The sequence below is a fragment of the Camelus ferus genome, chromosome 22 (assembly GCF_009834535.1).
Source record: "Camelus ferus isolate YT-003-E chromosome 22, BCGSAC_Cfer_1.0, whole genome shotgun sequence".
NCBI classification, from domain to species: Eukaryota; Metazoa; Chordata; class Mammalia; order Artiodactyla; family Camelidae; genus Camelus; species Camelus ferus.
Window position 1 is genome coordinate 26586083 of NC_045717.1, and position 23578 is coordinate 26609660.

The window sequence follows — 23578 nt, forward strand, 5'->3', positions numbered from 1 at the left end:
GTCCGGGGAAGGGCGCATCAGCATCCCAGTCTGCACACAGGAGAAAAGAGCAGGGTGGCCCCAGGGCCTCTGTCCACAGGAATCTGACACCTGCCATGTGCAAACCTTCCTCATCCTCAGTTCCCACAACTGACTATGCTGTGGGGCTGTTTTTTGTTTTTTATTTAAATAAACTTTGTACTTTAGAATTATCTGATTCAGGGAAAAGTTGCAAACACAGTACAGTTTCCTGGCCCCAGCACCCAGTCTGCCCTGCTGTTCACTTCATACACTGATGTTAACAATTCATGAGCCAACGTGGATACATTCACTAACCCAAGTCCCGGCTTTATTCAGACGGTTTTTCCCTGATGTCCTCGCTCTGGGAGCCGAGCCCTCAACCCCACCAGAGCCTTTAGGTGGTGCAACCCTGGGGCACATCTGACGGGGACCTCATGAGACCACAGAACCACCCATCCAGACAAACTGCTCTTGAATTCCCAACACAGAGACCACGAGAGGCAGGTGGCTGGAAAAGGCTGTCTCCAGCCTCCAGGGGCTGGGTCACGCAGGGAAAGACAACGAACACAGGAGTGGCAATCAGCATGTCAGGCTGAGGGAGTGGATGGGGAGGGGAGGTGGATGGGGGAGGTAAGAACCTGGGTCAAGACCCTGGGGTGTCACAGGAGAGCCCTGAAATGGGGAACCTGCCCCACCAGAAGCAGGTCTGATGGGGCAGGGAGGGAGGAGGGGGACCAGCGGCTGGAGGAGGAGGGGCCGGCCCGGCACAGGAAAGCCTAAGCAGTACAGACTAACCGGGGGGGGGGGGGGGGGGCGCGGGGGCAGGGATCCTCTGCACTGCACAGACCTGCTTCTGACTTGAGATTCTCACTCCGTGTACTACTTTTTAAGTCAATTTTGTAGATAAACAGTGGGCTTGGAGAGGTGCCGAAGTGCAGGAAGGAAAATACCCCTTCCAGGAACTGGTTCTGCTTAAACGTGACTGGGGGGCTGACTGTCCCTCCAGCCGTCTGGGCAGCAGAAAAGGAAACCCACTTGAGAAAAGGCAGCCCCGGGCCTCGGGTCCGGCTGAAAGGAGGTGTAGGGACGGATGGGCTGGGCGCAGCAGATGGCGGCCAGGGCAGCGGTGCAGGCCCTGGGAGGGGAAGGAACACAAGGACAGCGAGGATTCCATGCAGAGGTGTGGCCGGCTGCAACTCCAACCGGACAGAGCCCAGGACGGCCGAGGGGAGACCCCTGTGGAGGGAGGGAAGAGGATGGGGGAGCAGACCACGGGCAGCCGGCGGGGGCCCCAGCTGCACCCCGAGTCGTGCTGGGTGCAGTGTCTTTTTGATATTTCAGAAGCAGCCCAGGGCATTGTCTTCCCAGGGGGGCCGTGGCCACCTCGCAGGCCCTTCTGGAACATTCCTCACGTGGCATGTTAGGGCAGCTGGCTCTGCCCTCCCAACACCAACCAGGGTATCAACAGACTCCCACCCCCAGCACTGCCAGCCCCACTGGCTCTAGGGCGCAGTTTTAAGGCAAATGTCCTCAGAAGCCAGAGAACGTGGACACAGGGAGTGCCGGGAGCGGAGACACCTGCAGGCATGGGACCGGGAGCAGGAGCCCAGCATGCACCCGCGCCGCAGACCTGGCAGGCATCCGCTCCACTGGGTGAACATGGGAACCACCTGTGCACTGAGGAACAGGCCTCAGGAAGCGGCCATCAGGGACAGCACAGCTTGCCTGAGTGGAGGCGGGCTGCGCGCGGGCCCGGGAGAGAAGAGGCAGGGCTGCGAAACGGCGTTTAATGTCAGTCAACAGCTCAGCTCCACAACCAGAGCTGGGCACAGAGACATATAGAACACTTCACAGCAGCGCTGTGCTCCTGCCAGGACCCCCACCCACAGGCCCCCACTCTCCGCCCCAACCCATCTTGAGGTGCTCGCTGTCCAAGGGTCCTGCGGTCGGACTTTTCTAGAAGGGAGTGGGCCACAGCAGCGAGCTGGGAGCCCCTCAGGCCAACCAGGGCAGACTCCGCAGCGGGGCCGCCAGAGCTCGCCCTTCTCAGAGGCCTGCGGGTGCGATGCTGAGTGCACGGCGACCACGCGGCAGGGGCTCAGGACTGGCCTCGCGGCCTCACTGAAGCGTAAGTGCTCCACTGCGGGTGCCGAGCTGCGTCCCCAGGGCTGGGAAGCCGCCCTGGGCCCCTAAGCACCAGGGTGCGTGCTGGCCAGCGGCGCTGGGACCCGCTCCTGCTCTGGGCGTCTGGACGCTGGGCCTGGGCTGGTGTGCTCGTGTCTGTCCTGGCTGCACCTGGCCCCGGCCGCACATGCCTTCACCGTGGGGCCGTCCCAGCTGTCCAGGAGGGTGGCCGGGCTCAGTCCCTGCACCGGGGCTGAGTGGAAAGAGGCAGAGAGATTCGGGTTCGGCCTGCACTCGGCTCAAGGGCTACAGCGGAGGCCGGACACGAGAAAGCAGCGGGTCTGAGGCGCTGCCTGACCCCGACTAACACCAGCTGTCCTTGGAATGAGTCAGAGGCATGGAGGCAGTCGAACTACGCTGATGTCTTGGGAACTGTAGGCTCGTACCAGAGTCTGTCTAAAACTCCTGTTTAATGTTGGATACGATGCTTTTTAACATAAAAAACAAATGTGCACCTTCTATGAACGCATACAGCACAGGCACAGCCACTGAAGTGAAATAAAAAAAAAAAATGCAGCTTTGTCCTTCAAAACTCTCCAGGAACTGTAACTTCCAGGAGAGCCAGTAAGACACCCCACAGACACAGGGAGGAAAACAGCCCAGCCCGCGGTCCCGGGGCTCCCAGGCACGAGCACAGCCTCCTCCAGCCTCAGCAACGCCGATTCCTTTCTTCCAGGAGCTGGTTATCAAATATCTCCTTTTCCCTTCAAGACAAAAGGCGAAAACTTCATTTCAGTCATTAATTGTGTTTTATACAACATAAACAGAGAAGTCAGTGTTTCATGAGGACAGGGTTTCAGGCTGGGAAGACGAGACAGCTCTGGAGATGGTGGTGGGGAGGGTTGCATGACAGTAAATGCGCTTACTGCCTCTGAGCTGTGCACTGAGAAGTGGGTAAGATGGTGAATTTCATGTTACATGTATTTCAACACAATGAAAAAATAAACTAAACACAAAAGATTATAAAATACCAAACTGCACTTAAGTGATTCTTTGTTAATAAAAATCCCATCATTGCCAGACGGGCCGCCCCTCAGGACAGACGGGTAGCACTGGTCCTGAGGGCGACGGCAGGCGAGGATGCCGGACAGCCGCCCAAGGACACCGCAATGGAGACACTGCGAAACTGCTCCAGACCCCTCGCAACACAACCCCGGGGCGCAAGGGACAGAAGGTGGTGATGCATGACACGCGACCCTCACCCCCACGGGATGTCTGAGGGTCTGGGCAGTGGAGGCTGCAGAGGACTCACAATCTTCCCACCAGCCAGCACCACGGACAGAGGGACAGGAGACACCGCCCACCCTCACTCTCTCCAGGGAACAGTGCCTTCGCCTCGGGTATGGAGCATGCTGGGTCCAATCACTTAGACCCAGGGCAGAAAAGACACCTCTGATTCCCAAGGACCTCCCTCCTCTGTCATTTCAGTGGGTCAGACCTCTGGGGAACAGAGCCCCGGCCACTCCCGTGGACAGCTGTCCACTGCGAGCCGGTGATGCACCCAGGGCTGTGCCCAGGGAGGACGGGGTCCCGGGGTGGCGGCCTGGACCACACAGTGCCCGGGCGCCCAGGTGGAGCCCCTGCCTTTCAGTCTAGTTGAGTCTTCAGCCTGTCACTGCCACGCGGGCCCCGCCTGCTCCCGGCAAGGCCTGGCAGCCCGCCCAGACAGGGGATTAGGAGCTCAAGAGGCCACCAGCCCGAGGGCGGTGCAGCACACCAGCTCCGGAGAAACATCTTGATCACAGCCTTCTTCTGGGCGGCCAGGGGCGGCGGGCAGCTGCCACTGCTTAACCTGGCTGTTTCCGCAAACAGCCACGGGGACAGAGCAACGGGGCAGAACATCAGGGAGTCCGTCAGCCCCGCCAAGGACACGGGGCACAGCGGACCAGCTCAGAGACCCTGGGCCCCCGTAAGACAGGAATGGCCACTGCTGGCTTCGCTGGGTCCATCTGGTGACTCCTAGGCTCCTGTGGTCCACATACCCACTGGGCACCCACCTGGGCTGATGCACCAGGAAAGGGGCCCTGAGGCATGGCTACCAGTGTGTGCGGAGGTGGGGATGGCGCTTCAAGCGGCCTACCGGTGGCCAAGCGACGGTCCTCGGATGTACTTCTCCTCGGCCGTCTTGTAATCCACTGCGTCCACTGCAGAGATCGCGCAAATGATGGCCTGCGAGAGGGCAGCACGGGTCAGGCCCAGGCGAGGCCCAGCGGCCTGCACCAGCCTCCGGACACCTCCCGGCTCACAGCACAGAGACAGGTGCACAACCTGCGAAACCTCTGCCTGTAACGAGGTTCCCAAGTTAAACCAACAACGCTCTCTTGATGAAAGGTGAGTGTTCACATCACTAAAGGCAAAGAATAAAAAATAGGACCCAAACGAAAAAGGGCAGTTTAAAAAATGTGGACGTTCACAGAAAAAAAAAAGTACAGAACGGTAACTTGAATACGCAATAGATAACTTGACACCAAGGACTCGTTAATTTTTTCAGATGAGACAGCAGTACTGTGGCCACTTCAGAAGGAGTCCCCATGGCACACACCAGGGCACCACACGTCCTCCCCGCCCCTCCACGGGACGCCCGGGGCACCCGGTTCTGACAGCCACAGAGGCCCCAGACGCGGCCCAGGGTCCCTGGGGGCAGGACTGCCCGTTTTGGGGATTCACGCTGAAGTCCTTAAGGATAAAAAGTCCAGAAGGAGGGGGCGGGAGGCACGTGTGGAAGGAGGTCACTACTCCAGTCGGAGAATGGGTTCTTGATGCTGTTTTATTTTTTAAATATTTGAAACTTTCACAATAGTAAAGCTCAAAACTCCTGAGTTTAGGGGTGTTCTTCCGCACACGCAGGGCAGTGCTCGCTCTGGACTCAAAAAAACCCCAGAGCAGTGGTGTGCCCACTCTTTGCCCCACGGGTGCCCCAGCAAAGTCCATCAGGCAGAGTTACAACTCCCCTTCCTCGAGGAACTTCTCCCCCTGCACAGTGACTACCTGCAGGGGCCGAGGCCGCAGCCCCAGCCCCTGAGCCATGGAGAGGTTCAGGCACCCAGACCCCAGGCCCTGCCCACAGATGGCTCCGTGCCACACTGGCCCAAAGAGGACTTTTGGAGGACATCGGGCTGAACCCTATCCCTGGGCAGCTGGGCTGGGGCTCTGGCCACAGCCCCCCTCCCTGGACCCCCTGCACAGAAGGGCTGCCGACCACTGACCTCAGGCAGAAGCACATCCAGGACGAAGCGGACCCTGTCCCCGTTCGCATGCGCCAGCGCCCTGCTGCCCGCCTCCTGGCAGACGCCCTGCAGGTACTTCACCACCAGGTCTAGCTGCTCCTCGTCCTCCAGGTACGTCTCCACACACGTCACGTACTGACCCGAGTTCATGAACGTCTTCAGCCACCTGGACGGCTTCCTGTTCTTCAAGATGGCCCGCAGGTGGCTCTCCGCGCCCCTGGCCTTCACAATGTACTCCACCAGCTTCTGGTTGGCCCGGTCCCGGGCAGCCCGGGACCGGTCGGGGAGGACTTTCTTGCAGGCCTGCCTCCTGCCTGGGGGGCTCCCTGCCACAGGCTCCTCGGGGTCCCCCTTGCTCAACTGGGGGAACCTGGTGCCCAGGACATCCTGCTGGATGGACTTGCGGACAGGGTAGCCTGCGGAGAAAACACACATCCTCTCACTGACTGCAGGCACCCTTGGCAACCACATGGGCCAGGCTAGACAGCGGGCAGACCACGGACACCTCGGATCCGAGACAGCGGCTCAAGCAGGAACTGCCATGTTCCCCAGGGGATCTTCCTCTGACAGGACTCTCCCTTCTCTCCCCAGCTCTGCCCTTTGCCTGGCCCCTCCTCCAAAATGACCAGAGTCACGGAAAATCGAGGCCCAGGAAAGCCAGAGGGAAGGGTCGGCTGGATGCTCCAGCATCGGGCGAGGCTTCCCAAACTCAGTGGATCACATGGGCAGGCACCGGCAACAGTGGTGGGTGTGCACTTGGAGCTGCTGTCCAGGCCCCACACCAGGGAGAAAACCAATGGACCAGGGGGCGGCCGCACAGCCTGGGTCCGCCTGGGATGCCCCGCCCCACCAGGCACACCCTGCCGGGGCTGAGACACAGGGCTGCTGCTCCTGAAGGGCTAGAAAGCAGGTCCCATCTGGAGCAGGCGCTGGCGGACTTACTTATACGAGCCGAGTAATACTCCAGGAAGGAGCCAGCGAAAGAGCCACAGCCTGCGGGGGCAGGAGGAGAGGGAGCCAGTCACACGTGAGGCCGGGCACTCAGGACATTCCCTCCAGCGCCGTCCGGCCGGGGAGCGCATGGGCAGTGCGGCGCGAGCGCCGCGGGGTGCCTGCTAACGAGCCACGGCCTGCACGCTCCCAGCAGCCGAATCTCTGACTCGGAGGAGACCCACCTTCCGTGTGGGCCCAGGATATCAGCCCCCACCAGGTGCCTGCCCAGCCGCCCCTGTGGGGAGAAGGCCGCCAGAGGCCGGCGGGACGGCCACCGGGGGCATCCCTGTGAGAGCGCCCGTGCCCCCCACATACCCAGCCGGACCCTGTAGTCGGTGATCAGGGAGACGCACCAGCCGATGGCCTGGTCAAAGTCCTCCTTGGCCTGGTCCTGCAACGGGACCCAGGTGGTGGGCGTCAGGGGAGGCCACGGGGAGCTCTTCCAACCTTCTGCATCCCCAGTTTCCTTGTCCATAAAGGGGACCCTGAACAGGACTCCCGAGGCACACCTAGGGCCTGGGCTGCTCAGAGAACAGTCACTTGTGGGTCGATCCTCGGGACCGAGAGAGAACCAGAGACCCCCAGAGAAGGAGGGTGGGAAACACACTCAAGTACAGGCGACAGGCAGCAGACGGAGAGGCCTGGGGGCCCCTGGAGAGACACCTCACTGAGAAGATGCCTCTGGGCCCATTGCTCAGAACAGGGAGGGTTGGCCTGGAGGAAGTGCTGCCCTTGGCAGGAGGGGACCCCAGGCCTTTCAGCAAACCAAGGACATCACCGTTGTGAAGACCCCTGAGCTGGAAGGACGACCGAGATTAACCAGAGACCCATGGGCGAGATGCAAGTGGTGGGCAGCTTTGGAGGAGGGCGCCTGGGGCCGCTGCCAGGCCTGCTGACCGGCACGGGGACGGCAGGTGGTGCGGCTCCTCAGGAAAGGGCCCTCGGAGACCACGGGCCCGATGCCTCCCCCACGCACCTGTCAGGATTCGAACCAACCTTTCTGGGGGAGCAGGAAGCAGGAGGCTGGCCTAAGGACGCCCCAGCATGTCCAGGTCACCCAAGGCCAGGAACCATCTCCTCCAACCCAGACGTCCTCGTGATAAAGCCCACTCCTCATGTGTTTAAGGCATGCAGATCCCAAACACAACTCCCACTCTCTTTTCTGTCCAGACCCCCGGGAGTGTAAAGGCTGGGGTCCAGCGTGGGTGCTGACCTTCCTCACAGCTGCCCCAACTGAGGCCTGCAGCTCGCTGTCCTTAGAAGGACAGCCAGTCGGCAGAAGTCCCTCTGGGCAGCCCCTGCCCGGGGAACCCACTCACAGACTCTGCTCCCCACACAGGAAGCCCACTGCCTGGCCCAATCGTGGTTTGTGTTTTCCAAAATTGGAACAATGAAAAGTGGTGTTTCACAGATAACAGACGGCACCCTGGTTGGACCAGCTCCTGGGGTCTTGTGGACAAGACATGGAAGGGGGCTGGTCAGAGGGTCCTGGGAGTCCCGTGCGGACTGCCCACTGCTCCCTGGCGCAAGTCAGTGCTCAGGCTCAAGGCCCCAGGCAGGGACCCCACTCCAAGGGGCCCAGGGTGTACAGCGCCCGCCCCAGGGGCAGCCGCAGAACAATCATCCCCACAGGCACCAGGCGCCATGAGCCTTGGCCCCAGGCTCGCCCCCGCCTCAGTGTGGGCTGCCCTGTCCTCCAGGACACAGCCTCTGGCTCCTCGCCCGCAGGGCCAGGGAAACAGGCCGGCAACTTCCCAGGTGGTGGTGGGAATTCAGGGCAAGGATCCCAAGAGTCACGGCCGGGGCCCAGCCCACAGTTGCCGCGGTTTCAGGAGCCACATGGAGGACACTGTTACCAGCCCCCAAACCAGCCACCGAGAACAGCACAAGGGGCCACGCACTTACCAGAAGCGCCTGCTTCTCTTTACAATCAAAGTGCTTCAGCCGTCTGAGAGCCACCGTGATGCTGGAAGCAGAGTGAGCTAAGGTGAACAGGAACGGACTCCATCTTGTGACCCAAAGTCCCCTTCCCCTGAGAGGTGGGCAGGGCCGCGGAGCCAGGCTGCCGGTGGTGGGGACGAGCAGACGGCTAACCACACGGCAAGTCAGAGACTGGGGCAGGTGGCTGCTCGCAGCCCCTCTGGTGACCAGACTCTGCTGTGGTCTGTGGGAAAATGGAAGATCCAACCAGCGTCTGGCTGGGCTGCCTTTTGAAGCTGGAAAACAGGACTGCACAGCTGGGCCCTCCGACACAGCCTTTGTTGGGACGCTCCTTCGGGGAGTGGGCGCCAGGGGACCTGTGGGGCTCTGGATCCTGCCCCCCAGAAGCAGCCTCCACCCGGGGGCACCCTCAAGAGCAGACAGCAGGTTTACCCTCTCCCTTTGGGGTTCATGTTTCCTTCGATAAAAAGCACACTTGCTTTCTTGTCTCTCCGCCTGACGCTTTTCACCTGGTGGCAAATCCAAGAACATAGGGTATCAAGGACCCAGAAGATCGTGGGTTTTAAGACACTTTCCGGACGTCACCTCATGGAGCAGGTGACAAGGAACAGGACCGGCTCGGGGTGACCGAAGCAAAACCGACACTGGGAAACGCTGGGAAACTGCCAGTATCGCTCTCCGTGGTTTTACAGCTGAGCACAGTCAGGTGGCGTTTCTTCCGTCCAGTTTGTAATGAGAGCAAGTTACCCTGTGCCAACGTGGCTGTGCCTCCCCAAGGCTCACGAGCCGGCTGGGGGAAGTCCAGCCCCTCCCCCACCTCCCGTGCTGTGCACGCCGGGGAGCCCCCTCCACCGGCATCACTGAGCGCGCCGGGCGAGCCCCGGGCGAGCCAGCAGGGCCCCAGGGAACCGCTGAAAGGGCAGAGGTTGGGGAGAAGGCCGCCCACTGCAGGGGGCACGTCGCCTGCCTGGGGGCGAGCGCTAGGGGCCAGGGGCCCCCATCTCCAGCCCCCCAGGGCTGTGCCGAGGCTCCCCGTTCACCCGCAGTCTGTGCTTTGTCTGAAACGCTGCACGGACCTCCACTCTGTCCTTCCCGCGACCTGTCGCGGGCCAGGAGGCCATGCTGGCCCGGATGAGATCAGACTCATCGCGACAACAAAAGCTTCTCCATTGTGGCAAATACCTTTCAGATTCACATGCCACTGTCTCTTCCTAAAAACTAAACAACTACAGCCACAACCGTCAGAAGCCCATCTCTGCCAGAAGAGGACAAAGAGGGACCAGTCGGGGAACCTGCAGGGGCGAGAGCAGCTGAGTGCGGCCCCCAGCTCAAGCACTCCCGCCGGCCAGGCGCCCACCCAAGGGTGGGGGCGGCAGCGCCCAGACGTCAGCTGCGAGGCCGGGCGCCCACCGCCCAGGGGCTCGGCCAGGGCCCCGAACACCTGCTTGTTACACATACAACTGATGCCAACCCTAGAATCTAGAAACTAAAGAGCTGCAACAGAGAAATGTCCAAGTGCACAATACTGCTAACGAGCGCACTGCAGAGCTCTCGTGGAGACAGGTTTTCCAAGCTTGTTTGGTAAGAGCCTCCCACTCAGCTGCACCGGAAGGACTAGACCCCCTTCTGCAGGTAAGCGAGTCCCCACGCTGACACCACAAACCCACCGCTTCCCTAGGGACAATGCCGGCCCCGGTCCCAGCGCATGGAACAGGGGGGCCTGCCCGAGCAGGCAGAGAGTTCTTACCACTGCAGGCCAGAAGGGGTATTTTTGGTACTTCAGCCAGACTAGCATTCCTACTTCAAACGAACGTGGTTCTAGAATTGGAAGAAAGACAAACAGAGACGAGTCAGAGCCCCATCAAGCGCTGGGCACAAGAGCCTGAGAACACAACCCTGTGAGCGTAGCACCTGTAACGGAGCCCGAGGACTCGGGAGGCGGGTCTGCCACTCCCGCGACCTCGAGGTCTGAGGGTCAGGGAAGGGCTGGGCTCCTGGGGTGACCACGTGCCCTGCTCACGGGGGCTCTGGCACCTTTGCCACTTCTCGATAAATCTCAGATTATTTCAGAGTAAAGCATTTTTTAAAAAAAAGTGAGCATGTAAACAAAAGGGAGACAAAGGCACACGATGAAGACCCATGAGAAACTGAACTTCTGTGAGGCTCACCTGCCTGAGAAGCCGGCGGCTTCAAAAGGGAAGAAAGAAAATTACTGAAACAATCATGACTACCAATTTCTGAACAAAATTTAACTGCATTCTCAACCAAAAAAGTTCCCAAGCAAGTAAACAACTTAAATGTTAAAAAAAAAAATCAGGTAACAGAAGCTGGCAGAGAACAGAGGCCGTTCCTGCACACGCTGAGCTGGGCTCGCATCCACACTGGCTGGGGAAGAGGCCTGCCGTGCTGGGCCGGCAACAGGAAGGCCACGAAGGCAAAGGAGACCAAGGGGAGGGTGGGAGGCTGCCTGCTGCACGCGGGGGGCTGGTGCCCTGCGAGGAGAGCTCCTCTCTAAGAAAAGAGGCAGGGCCCCATGAGGACAATGGGTCTCGGCTGCAGACAGCCAACTAAGGGGCCAGCCGGGAAGCAGCAAAAAGCCCCAAACCAAATGAAGGGGAAACTGGGAGAAAAGAGCCAACACCAGGGTTTCTGGGGGCTGAGATGACCAACCCTCAGGTGGCAACAAGGAAGGAAATGCCCTTTTGCGAAAGGCACGGTGCCGCTCTCCACACCCAGTGAAACCCTGCAAGGAGTGACTCCCCAGAATCCACACCAGGTGCACTGCAGCCCCCCAGGCATGGAACCATCCAGACGCCGGGTGGGTGAGGGAGGGCCTGGTGAGCGACATCACTCCTGGTAAATGATAGCCAGTCACCACCAGGAATAATCAGCAGACTCCGTGGAAATATAGAAAAAAACCCAAGACACACCGGGCAGTTCGGGCCGGCGGGCCCGTGACACACCGACAAGATGCGCTCGCCCTGGGGCTGGGCGCGGGTGGCAGGGCCCCACAGGCCTGCTCTGCACCCTGGCTGTGTGGGGAGAGGTGCCCCGGACCTCCCTGTACTATTTCTGCAACACCCCAGGAATGTACAATTATTTCAAAACGAAAAGATTAAAGAAAAAAACAACCCACCCAGACCAGGCTAAGATGAATGGTTCACGGGTGAGCCTGAAAACAGAACTGGCTCTAAACGATTTTGTTCCAAGCAAATTAACTTTCCATCTGTCATCAGCTGGGACGTCAGGCCTCTGTGTCTGATCCCTTCTCAGAGAGGACATGGTGCAGTGCACACGTTGGGGGCGCCCTGGGCTGGAGACCCTGCCTCTCGGGATGGACAGATGGACATGCACGCCATCCCCGGAGGCCCGCGAGGCAGCGCCAGGCCACACCCAAGCGGTGGCGACAGAGCCCACCTAACCGCTCGGCTGTCCTCTTCCACAGAGCCCCTCCCCTCGGCCCTGGGCAAGGGCTCTGCGCAGGACAGACAGCGGTGGGGGACCGGGAGCCGCCACTGCCCCGCGCCCTGAGGCTGCTTCTCACCACGATACAGGAGGATCCTTGGGGGCTCCTCGTCCTCCTCGTCCTCCTCCAGGACAGAGCCGAACAGGATCAAGCTCCCGTGCCTCTTCGGAAGACTGAAGGGCTGTCGGTCACAGAAGATGAGACTGTCACTGTCGTGGTCCTGGGGACTCACCCCAAGAAAATGTTGGTGTGAGCAGCGCAGGCCCCGTGACACAGATTTTCCCACTTTCAAACGCAGACTAGGACCGACCATCTGGGTCAGAGCACGTTTAAAAGACAGATGAGCAAGCGGGGTGGGAGGAGCAGGCACCCGGGAGCTCGGGAAGTGCAGGAATCGGGTGAGAGGTCCTTCCGTGCGGACCTTTTTTGCCCCTTCGCCAGACCGCCCGGGATTGGGGGTGGGGGGAAGCGCGGCTCTGGGACAAGGTGGCAGGCGGCCACCTCCCCTGAAGAAAACGGCTCAGGGGCTCCTGTTTCCGCGCTTCCAATGAGCCAGGGAGGCGGCCTCTTGAAAGGGGCAGAATAAAGGCAGAAACGCCAAGTACGGGTATGTGTGGAGCAGGGAGAGCTCGGGATACCCACCCACGCAGAAATTAAGATCCCTGCATTAGCATTTCAAAACTAAGTGGGATGCTACAATGTCCAAAAGGAGAACAGCACAGCACAGGGCTGCAGCCACACAGAAATACGTCTACACAGGAACTCTGAAAAAGTCAGGAGCCTTTTAAGTGAGTTAATCACTTTTGAGATTCCTGCCAATTTAACGGGAATGCATGATGGCTCCCACAACAGTGAAGAATGAAAGAGTTAATCCTCAGGGAACAGACGCAGCGTTACCGCCGTACCAGCCGAGGTGCTCCGCCGGGCTCCGCTGGTTCAGACACAAATAAAAACACATGAGTGTTTGGGAGCAGCTGAAATAATTACAGCCCAGTAAGAGAGACAGACAAAAAGGATTTGGGAAAATCTCTGCTCAGGATCTACTTTGGTAACGATCTCATTAGGATCTGGTTAAAAACAAACGGGCGCCCAGCTGCGAATCGGCCGTGGGAGAACCAAGTGCCTCCCGACCCCGGTGCCAAGACCCAGCCCTGCTGGAGACCTTACCTTCCTCGGTGAGACGGACGCTTCCAGTCTCCTCTGCGGGGCTGCGTGGAGCCACACGTACCCTTGGCCTCTGGCTGCCACCCGGGCACAGCCGCTCGGCGGGGCGGCCGTGGGCATCTGGGACAGAGGGGCCACCCAAAGGCACCCCCAGGTGGCTCTCACGGGCCAGAGGACCCTCCTCCGCAGCTCTAGGAGGCGAGTGCAGGCCTACCAGGCTGCCCGCCCTCATCTCACTCTCTTCACCAGCTCCCTCTGAAGACAGAGGGGCCTTCTGACACAAGCCGCGCTCCTGAGCTGGATTCCTCCTCCTCTTACTCAGGGTGCTCCAGGTTTTCCGCTGTACTCTTGATCCACGACTGTCCTGAAAACGACCACCGGCCGAGGAGACCACCGGGTTGGGTGGGCTTCCCCCTGTCCCAAGCCTCTTCTTGGGGTCCACTTTGCACGTGGGGTCCTTTTCATGAGTGGGTGAAGCTGACAGCCCCTTGTGTGCACCCCCCCTCCTCTCAGGCCCGAGCTGGCCCGACATGTCCTCATGGAGTAAAGGCAAAGAGCTAGGGTCTCGGAGCAAGGGGGCGAGCCCCACAGGCTTCACCCTTGGAGACAGAGTGGGTCTTTCTGCTGTCAAAGAGCTTTCCTGACACAAGTGCGTTCTCTCATTCAAAACATCCAGAGCCACCCGAAGCGATCGTCTGTAGGCCAGCTCCTCCAGGGGTGCGACGGGGACCTGGTTCGGGGAAGCTGAGGGACAGAGAATGGACTTAGCCTGGGGATGTCAGAGCCCCAGGCACCGACACGCAGCTCTGTTCTGTGAAGTTCTGTGAGCTCGGGTGCCGCAGTGCGACCGCTCGCCCGGACCTGCAGGGAGGCCCTCACCTACGTTGTCCAAACCAGGGACTCAGGCCACAAAACAACAGCTGGGGTTCAGGGCTGCCAGGCTTCATGCTTTCAAAAAGCAAGTGGACTGGCCCTAACCTGTTTGGGTTACAAAGATAAATTCCTCCAGGTTACAGAACAATACCACCAGCAAAACGTATTCAGATGCGCCTCAAATCTTCCCTCAGCCTGACGATTTCAAATTCAATCAGAGTCAATACAAACCCATGCCAACTAAATAAAGAACTCTGCTGGCCATGTATTCTCGGGTGGGGGTGGGGCAGGGGTGAGAAACAGCAGACGAAAAGGCTCTTTGTGGGCTGCTAAACTGCCCACCCTTCTTTGCAAGGGCACTTCAAAGCCAGAAAGCAGCATCTCGGGCCCTGGAATTTCAGCCTGACCTCCCCGCTGCAACAGTTTTTATTCGTTCATTCCGACACAGAAGCACGGCGCTATTTATTTGAACAAGATGATGGATGCAGCACCACAACTCAACAGGCATTAATACTGCAGTCAGCACAGTGTTTCCCGTTTAATGTTAAAGGCACCCACAAATAACCAGCCCCCCAACACGGTCTCCACAAGCGAAGACGGCGCCCAAGGGGTGATGGTCAACACTGCCGGAGGTGTGCGTCCTGCTTTGAACAAGAGCTGTTTTTCCAAAGACACAGGAGAACAGACCCTATTTCATAGACACCAGTGGAAGGAACCCTGGTGGACCTTCCCACAGGACAAAAAGTTCTCTGCACACGGAATAGGCACTCTCACTTTGAGGAGAGAAAAAAACACGTTCGCATGCAGGTCTGTGGAAGTGCGGGCCCTGGGGAGCAGGCGCCCTGTGTGCAGGGCTGTTGGAGCTGAGCTGGGCTCCGGCGGGGGTCAAAGCGCCCCACTGCCCAGCGGCCTGGCCCCCAGCCTGAGAGCTGTGTCGCCAGCGGTGGCAGCAAGGCTGGTGCTGGTGGTCACGCCGTTCTTTCTCCCCTGGGCTCAGCGATGGAATTTAAATACACACCCAACTGCTTCTCAAACCTCTGGCAGAGACTGGACCAGCAACAGGACCAGTTTACAGCCTCACCACACGATATGCACCAAAACCCCAAAACAAACAAACAAACAAAAAACAAGGGACGGAGGGAGGAAAAGCCTCTCCCCCTTTCTTCAGGGAAGCGCACCCGCGCAGTGTGCTCTGCAGGCCACAGACGTGACCTGTGGACCCTGACACTGCCAGGGGCCCGTCCGGGAGCCAAGAACAGGATGGGCTCCAGGGACAAATTCTAGAGAGGCCTAAGAAAGCAGATCCATTTTTCTTCCTCAGCTCAAGGAATCACGTTCCCCTGCACGAAGGGAGAAAACGGAGCACAGGGTCACCCTGCACTCGGAGAGCCAAGTCCCCACCTTCTCCCAAGCCACCGCCGCCTCTGTTCTAACCTAACGGGCACTCGTCAACGTGCTCTCACCTAGTGAGGAAGCGATGCCTTCAATGTGAGCCTTCTTCAGGATCTTGGCCCCCGAGCTTCTCACCGTAATTCTGCAGGGACAGAAACGGCCGTTAGGCGCCACCAGCAATGCCACAGAGACGTTTTCAAACATGTTTTTCCTCAGATGACAAAAGAATTAGACCCGTTTTCTTCCTTCGCACCCTTCCACGTAAACCAGAAGTCACAGCCAACTAGGAATTCCTGTGCGGGGAGGTTAGAGGCAGCAAGGACCCTGATGAACGTTTTTCTGGGTTTTTTTTTACTTTTCCCTTTTTAAGACAGAAAGGGTTGGCTGGATATAAGAGTAAAAATTAATTCAAATTGTGACTTTTATGAGGCAAATCCTACTTTCAACTGCACAAATAACTCCTTTGTTAGGTTTTCAGAGTAGATGATAATGTCACTAAAAGCTGTTTACAGCCCAGCAGGTGTGTTTTAGTTTAAAAGGATGTGCTTTCCTTTTAAACTCAAGTATTCAATTACCTTCCCAGCCTCGGGGAAAGTGTGGGCTGCAGACTAAGCAGGCTTAGGAGTAGCTCTGAAGAAAGGGGGAAGGGGACCCAGGGAAGCTGGGGCTGCAGCCGACTTGGTTTTATTCTCTATTCAGAACTGGGAATTCTCCCGCTGGACATACCGATGCCACAGTCACACACGATCTGGGCATTCTAATCATTCCAGGTGATCTACATCCTTCCACCACGGGCAATCAAGAGCCCAACAGGAATGCGCTACCACACACCCATGCCTTCGCCTTCTCAGTGCTAAGCAAGTTTATTAGAGGGACAGGCCCAGACATCAAATATTCCAAACCCATGGGGCTGACACACAAATAAATCTCTGGGAAGGAAGTATCCCTACTCGGCCCCAACGAGCGCTGACCTAGTGTTTAACCTGTATTTACTCTATTTTTGTGCTCACCTCTCTGGAGAGCACACGTAATACTCGTACAGATCCTCAACTTCCAAACTTGCATAAAATAAAAGCAGCTGTTCTCCTCTCAGGGTTATTACGAGCCCTCACAGTAACTAAAGAGAGAAGCCCTGAAGAGCTTTTTTGGGGGAGGGTCAGAGGGTGGGAGGTGTGGTGTCGGAAATCCCATATGGAAGAAACACAACTTAGCTTTTTGTCTAGGGAGAGTATCTGAACATTTAGAAAAAATTCCTTTTTTCTCTTATTTTTTGCTGACTTCTCATTTCCAGACAAGACCTACGTCCAAAAAAAAAAAAAAAATCCTTGTTATTAAGACACAACAAACAGTTGACCCAAGGCAAGAAGCACTGGCAAGACATAAATGCAAACACAGTAGATGATTCTTAAGGGATATGACCACAGGACTTCTGAGACCAGGAAACTGAGGCCTGAAGGGATGGCGCAGACCCAGACTAGGACCTTGGTTTTGTCTCGTAATCTGGCGCCCTTCCTACCACGTTGCTGGAAAGTCTCTCATTATTTACTACCAGGCCTCGCTGCCAGACATTTCCTTGAGTTACAGCCTTACATGCCTTTTTATAGCTGGCTCTGTTAAAAAAAATTTTTTCTACCATGGGGAAAAAAAAGACACTTCCGGAACTATAACCTTGTAAGCACTCGACCAAAACCCCATTACATGGGGAAGGAGAAACGGTGCCAACAGAGAGGAGCGCCAACTGTTCTGACTCAATTATTTCACTGAAGCAACTCCTAGGTATCTCCTGATAAAGATTTTACTTGTCACCCGAAAGTCATTTCTAATTCCTGAAATTATAGAATAATGGCTGTCACCTTTGCAGGCCATAATCGCTTTTTCCATCTGCAGAGGACATACTTGGCATCCGTCATGATTTAGACTCATGTGGCAAGTGGTAATGATTTGGCACAAACAGAGCACTTGAAGGTCTGACGCGATGTGCCCTGCAACAGAATTTGCACGGTGGTTTTTAACATCCTTTGCTTTCGATTTCAACGCAGACACAACCCTCAAGGGCAAAGGTTAGCGGGGGCTTGATCCTCAAGTAGATGGTTCAGTTCCATCATCTGGCACTGAGAGGCTCAGTGCCAAAGAGAAATGACTGCCTCCGTACCTAGGGAGACGCCTGAATTTTTTTCATAAATAAAATACAGACAAATTCCCTCCCCAAGGTTCTGTCTAGATTATTTTTGAAAGGCTCCTAAATAAATCATTTCTGTGCTGAAGGCCTGCCTCGGACCTCGGGACAAGAGGCGTTTTAAACAATCTAAAGCTTACAACCCTCCCCTGTTTGGGGAGTTAACAGTTGACCACCGCGCAAAAAAAATAAAATCGGAGGAAAAGGACCGCTCTTTCGGCTGCCATGTCCCTGAAAGGACGGGGACAGCTGCAGACCGCTCATTACATCAGTAGGACGGCTGGTCTGGCTGGTGATGGAAAAGAAGCTGGGGGCGGGGAGGGGGTGCAACCATGCAAACGGGGGGTCGCCACAGCAGGAGGGGGGTCTAGTTAGCAAAGCAGGTTGAGGGAGCAGAGTGGGGGTTCAGGCAGCAGAGGGGTTGAGGGAACTGGGATGAGGGTTCAGGCAGCAGAGGGGTGACAGGCAGAAGTGGGGGGTCGGGGAGTAGAGGTGGGGTTCAGGCAGGTAAGCAGGGGTTCAGACAGCGACAGAGGGGGTTCAGTGAGCAGAGGCAGGGGTCACGGGGAGCCTCCTTCGAGGTTCGCCCCTCCCCCCAGGCCCGGCCCCGCCGCCTCAGCCCCCGCCCGGCCGACCCGAGGGGTGCAGCACGCCGGGCTCACCGGGCGCCCGGCCTCCCCAGCACGGCGTCCCAAGCCTGGAGCGGAGGGCGACGAGGCCGCGGCGACCCAACGGCGGTCGCACCCGCGCGGCCCCAAGCGCCGCCGCCCGCGACCGCGCTCACCGCCTCCAACGCCGCCGCCGCCGCCGCCGCCACTCCCGCGGGCCGGGGGCGGGGCCAGCCTCGCGGCGTGGCCAAGCCCCGCCCCCCACAGTTGGCCAATGGGGAGCCCGCGCCCGCGCCGAGGCCCCGCCCCTTCCGCCCGGCCAGGCTCTGACTGACGGGCCGGCCGGGCGGGCGCGCGCGCGCGCGAGTCTGACTGACTGCCGGGCGGGCGCGAGTTGGGCGGCGATGGCGGGGGCTTCCATCTTCCCGGTCGCGCCCGCGCGAGGCCCTGAGGGGCCCGGCCCCCGCTGGGTGTGCGCCCCGCCCTCGGCGACCGGCGCCTCCCTCCCCGCCTCTGCCTCTCCGGGCCCCTCGAGGCCCCTCCCGGCCCAGGCCCTCGGAGAACCTGGAGCGCCTTCCAGAACCTTCCACGGCCCACCAGGGTTCCCAGGGCCGGCCTCAGACCCGAGCGCAGGGGCCTGCGCGCCCACTCGGAGGGGTGCGTCGGTGCGCGGCGAGGCGGGAGCAGCCGTGGCCGCGCGCCTCCCCCCTTGTTCTGCTGTCGGTTTACGGACGGGGCCGGTCTCGGGTGTGCAGCGTGGCGCCCCAGACACCCCGGCCCCCGTCGGGGTTGGGGGCCTGGGCCCTGGTTTGGGGAAGTTTGCGTGTCCGACACGGCGGGGTCGGGCTGATGGCGCGCGGCTCGGGGTCCCGTTAACAAGGTCGCTGTGGTCCCCTTGCGGCCCCTTTCGGCCCCGAGTGGCCCGAAACACCGGGGGAGCTTCCGTCCAAGAGGCGGTTGCGATGTTCCGTTTTAGTCGTTTCAGAAAATACGGATTTGGCTCTGGTTCCGGCGGGCTCACCGGGTGTGTGCGTGCGTGTAAATACGTTTAAATCTTTGGTTTGGTTCATGGTTCGGTGACGCACTTAATATGTTTTCACCCATCATCAAATTAGCGCAGATGGAAGACATCGTCCCGCCGGCCCCCGCGCAGGGTAGGAGATGGGCGGTCGCCTTTCTGGCCGCTGGGACGCGGCAATTGGTACCTTTCTGGAAAGCAACTTGACGTTATCTGTCAGACGCCTTGGAAATGTTTCAGACCCTCCAACCCAGCAATTTCCACTTCCAGGGATTTATCTTGAGGATATATAATCAGATGTGCACAAAGATGAGCGTGCAGCGATGTCTTCTGCAGCATTATTCAGATCGCGGAAAACATCAGGAGTCGCGTAAGTGTCCAACAATAGAGGAGGGGTTAGCTAAAATGCGATGGAAGCTATTTTTTTTTAATGTCTTGAATAACAAGAGAAAAATGTGTATGATCCGTTCCCAGTAGAAGGAGAAAGATTTTAATTGAAGCCACAACAGACTTCCGAGAAGAATGGATCTTGTTAAAGGATGTTCTGTTGGCAAGTCTGCCCGTCATTTCTACGGCTTTAGAAGTGGCGCCTTTTGTGCAACTGTGAGTCTGGATGATTTGGGGTATAGACTTAATTCTTTAAGCAAATACTTGAGTGACTGCTCGGTGACAGGAACTGGGCATACAGTGGTGAGGAAAACAGCACACACAGAACACAGCCTGATGGAGAAGACATTTAGTGAAATCACAACACTGGAACACTGTTGGCTGGCGCTACTATGGGCACTTTATAATAATCAGCTAATAATAAAATTAGTTATTTAATGCAAGAGCCCTGAAAGGTTGGTATCACACTGAGCCCCATTGTGTTGGTTTTCATGGCAACAAAGCGCCACACGGCCCGTTAGCTGAAACCACCCATCTCGCTGACCCGCAGAGCTGTCGGGCCTGGGTTCGGCCCATGGTTCTGCTGGCCTCGCCAGTGGCCTCATTTGTGCTTATGCTCACGGGCAGTTGGTGGAGCCCGCGCCTGCCAGGTGTGCATCTCTCCCTGGGCCCGCAGGGCCTGTCCCCTCACTCCAGCAGGAAGCCAGCTCACTTCTCGCATGGCTGCTCCAGGTTCCCAAGACCACAGCGCTGGACATGGCCAGTCCCGAAGAAGTTTCAGGCTCGGAACTGGAACCGCCTCGCATCCTCTGTGTTCTCTTGGTGAAACCGAGTTACAAGGCAGCTCAGATATCAGAGGAGAGGATTACACCAGCAGACGTTCGTTGACAATCTGTTTTACAGACAAGGAAACTAAGAGGGAAAAAGGTTAAGTCACTTGTCTAAGAGCTGAAGTTTGAAACAGGAAATGTGGCTCCAGAGTCCAGGCTGTCAACCACTGCATCGTAAAATAAACACAGGTTCTGACGAAGGTAACACCAGCGGAGCGCAGGGGCTGTGAGAGCCACACAGAGACAGCCTTGTTTGCATGTGGGCGGGGGTCAGAGACATAGATGTAACCCTGAAACCTGATGTTTGAATGGGCTTTCAGAGCTCAGGGAGCTGTGCAAAGGCCCTGTGGTGGCAGAAAGCCCAGCTCGGCAGAGGAATTTAGTGAGGCCAGGACCAGGGTGGGGATGATGGGAGCAGGGGAGTTCCTCAGGGCTTGGGTGTGCCTTGGAAGGTTTTGGTTTTTATTTTCTAATTTTGCAAAAATTTATATAGAGAGATCCCTTGTACCTGTCACCCAGCTTCTTCCAATGGTTATAGCTTATGTAACTGTAGCATAATATCAAAACCAGGCCAGTGACGTGGATATAGTGTGTGTGAGTATGTGTGTGTATTTCTGAGTCACTGCATCGTGTGTGTAGAGTCCCTCCCGTAACCACTGCCCATCAAGATACGGGGCGTCTCTGTCCCCACAGAGAGCTCCCTCCAGCCACCCCGACAGACCCCCACCCCACTGCCACGCCCCCCCGGGTACCCCGACTCTTCTCTGTCCCTGTCACCGTGGGAATGTTCTGCAGACGCAACCGTGCCACCTGGAGCCCTGGAGCTGCTGCTCCCACTCAGCACGATGCCCTGGAGAGATGTCTGAGCCTCAGGCGTGTATCACGCCTGTTCCTTTCTGTTACTGGCAGTGTTCCACACAGTGCACGTGCCCGATAACCCCCTGATTTCCCTGTCTCAGGGAGACTCCCCGGGGTCACTGCCTCTTCCCTGTGGCCAGAGTGGTAAAGCAGGTGCAGCCTGTGGGGAGCAGTGCCCCAGGGTGGGGTCCCAAACAGCAGAGTGAGTGACACAGGGGACAGTGGGGCTGCCCAATGGACTGTGCCAGGAAGCCCTGCATAGCCCAGAGCAACATTTTTCTTACCCAGCACCCTTACCCATAACATGAAAAATAGAGGGGAGGCTGGCACTGTGTACTAAATCGCTCCTGCCTAGACCTCAGGTGCGAGCAGCCAGTGGCCACACCTCTGGCTGTCATGCCACTGGCCTCCTGCCGGCCATTCCCCACCCAGCGTCCCACATGCTGTCAGTGTCTTCACCGTGTGGCAGGCAGCATCCCAGCCAGTCCCAGGGACTTGTACCCTTCAGTGTGCGTAGGACCTGGATGTGATGGGTGTCACGCTCTGATCACATGATATTCTGGCAAAGCAATTTCCCTGGTGGAACAAAGGTCCCTAATTAGTTCACCTGCCGTTAATCAAAAGGGGGCTTATCCTGGGTGAGCTGGCCTGATCAGGGGAGCCCGTTAGAAGAGGAAGGGGACTGGGTTCCTCCTGAGCTCACGGAGGCTCTCCTGTGGGCCGTGCAGAAGGAAGATGCTTCAAGTTACGCAGCTTCCAGGAAAGGAATCTGCCACAGCCTGTGAGCGGACAAGGCCCAGCCTTGGATGCAACACAGCCCTGGCCAACAGCTGGGTCGCCACCCAGAAACCCCGGCGGGACACCCACCACATGTGCCCGGGCTCCTGGGACACAGAAGCGCTCAGAAGGCGCTGTCTGAAGCCACTGTTTGTGGCAATTGGCAGCATCGCAGCAGAAGACAATACACAGGCGTCCCTTGGTCCACCGAGGGGGGTTCCCAAGTTCCGTCTCCCGCCGCCTCCGTGTGGGTTCCCTGCTCTCCCAGCTGCCTCCCCCTCCAGTCCCAGCTCAGGTTTCATGAAACCCTCCTGGGGAGCCCAGCCCAGGGAGCTGCTTCTCCCTCTGAGCCCACGGCAGGTCTGTAGCTAAAGCCTGGTGTTCACTGCACTGTGCCCATCTGCACGATTCTCTCCTCCATGGGCCACATCCTGCCCTACTCGATGCAGGCGTGGCCGGGGCACTTGCTTTGGCTAATGAAACGCCAGGGCCAGCATACATGTCCCCTTGTCCCCTTTATGTCCACTCGGGGGACCAGCTCTGCTCCTGATACTGGCTGCCCCGCCAGCCGGGCCCAAGAGCAAGAAGGGTGGTGACACACAGAGGAACCCCGCCAACTCTGGTTGACGGCGGGCAGACAGGCTCTCGTGGCTGCAAACAATGATGCTTACAATTTGACAATTCTGGAGAAGTTTGAGTTCAAGACGTGGGCTGGCCTGCCCGCCTTGGGGCAGTCCTTGGCTTGGAGACACACCCATCCCTTCCCTGCCTCCATCTTCACGTGGACTTTTCCCCTGCCGGGCATCCCTGTGTCCTCATGAGGACACCCGTTGTTGGATTTAGGACCCACCCTAGTCCAGTACAACCTTATCTCAGCTCATTTCGTCAGCAAAAACCTATTTGTAAGTAAGGTCACATTCTGGAGTTCTGGGTGGGCATGAATTCCGGGGGAACGACATCGAACCCAGTCCTGCTAGCGTCTGTGAGAAATGAGTCTCAGTGGTTCATAGAGACTGAACTGCGGGATGTTTGTCTCTGCAGCACTACCTCACGAAGCCTCGCTGATTAACTCTGTAATGTAATTATTTGTCTACACCCTCGTCTTCCCGCAGACGCTGACCTCCTGCCGACGAGAGATGGTGTGTCATTTGTTACTGTATCGTAGAGGATGGATGGGGAAAAAATTAATTTTCCCAGCTGGCACCAGAACTCTATTTTAGAGATGCAACTGGGCTTGCTTAGGAAAATACCTTAATTTGTACTGGGAACGGCGAGGGAGGCCTCGAGGATGCAAGCTGAAAGGGCCTATAGGGGGGTCGCTGAACTCCTCTGCATGAGAAACACAGCTGCAGTTTGGGAGGAGAAAGGAGCCATGAGCGATGGGGACCCACGGAGATCAGGAGACAGACAGACGGCAGACAGCGGGGAGACAGATGGAGCAGGTGGGGGTCAGGGACTTCGACATCCGCTTGTGGACCCCGAGCCATGAGGCAAGATTTGCCAGACCCTCGCAGAGCTGGACCAGCTCAGCTAAAGCGGAGGACCGGCCTGCATGGCCCCGAGCCTGCCAGGCCGGAGCCGGGCCCCCGGGTGCCCTGGCCGGCACTCAGCAGGCATGCAGTTCGCAGCGTCCAACACAGGTGAGCATCAACATGCCTGTGGGAGAAGCCTGCAGGTCACAGCC

The 23578-nt window shown here is 58.0% G+C and overlaps 1 protein-coding gene and 1 long non-coding RNA gene across 6 annotated transcripts; one reads left to right on the forward strand and one right to left on the reverse strand.

The window, feature by feature from the left end:
* Positions 1 to 1773: 1773 nt before the first annotated feature.
* PWWP3A (PWWP domain containing 3A, DNA repair factor) lies at positions 1774 to 18251 on the reverse strand. Of its 5 annotated transcripts, XM_032466123.1 has the most exons (10): positions 12979 to 13232; positions 11890 to 11992; positions 10093 to 10163; positions 8778 to 8854; positions 8310 to 8370; positions 6720 to 6795; positions 6354 to 6404; positions 5391 to 5827; positions 4265 to 4353; positions 1774 to 2888 (listed from the first exon to the last, which is right to left on the reverse strand). In XM_032466123.1, the coding sequence occupies exons 1-10, from the start codon at positions 13093 to 13095 to the stop codon at positions 2834 to 2836; spliced, it is 1137 nt and encodes a 378-aa protein (XP_032322014.1). In that variant the 5' UTR covers positions 13096 to 13232; the 3' UTR covers positions 1774 to 2833. The 5 variants fall into 5 exon arrangements, with proteins under 5 accessions (XP_032322014.1, XP_032322015.1, XP_032322016.1 ...); XM_032466124.1 differs by lacking the exons at positions 1774 to 2888; positions 4265 to 4353; positions 5391 to 5827; ... (2 more) ...; positions 8310 to 8370; positions 8778 to 8854 and adding exons at positions 15312 to 15382; positions 16453 to 16538; positions 17094 to 17222; positions 18079 to 18250 and having other exon boundaries at positions 10120 to 10163; positions 12979 to 13719; XM_032466125.1 differs by lacking the exons at positions 1774 to 2888; positions 4265 to 4353; positions 5391 to 5827; ... (2 more) ...; positions 8310 to 8370; positions 8778 to 8854 and adding exons at positions 15312 to 15382; positions 16453 to 16538; positions 17094 to 17222; positions 18201 to 18232 and having other exon boundaries at positions 10120 to 10163; positions 12979 to 13719.
* A 110-nt stretch (positions 18252 to 18361) lies between these two features.
* Positions 18362 to 20837, forward strand: LOC116659081. Its single transcript, XR_004314384.1, has 2 exons — positions 18362 to 19412; positions 19517 to 20837. It is a non-coding gene; the product is annotated as an uncharacterized LOC116659081 (long non-coding RNA).
* Positions 20838 to 23578: the final 2741 nt, after the last annotated feature.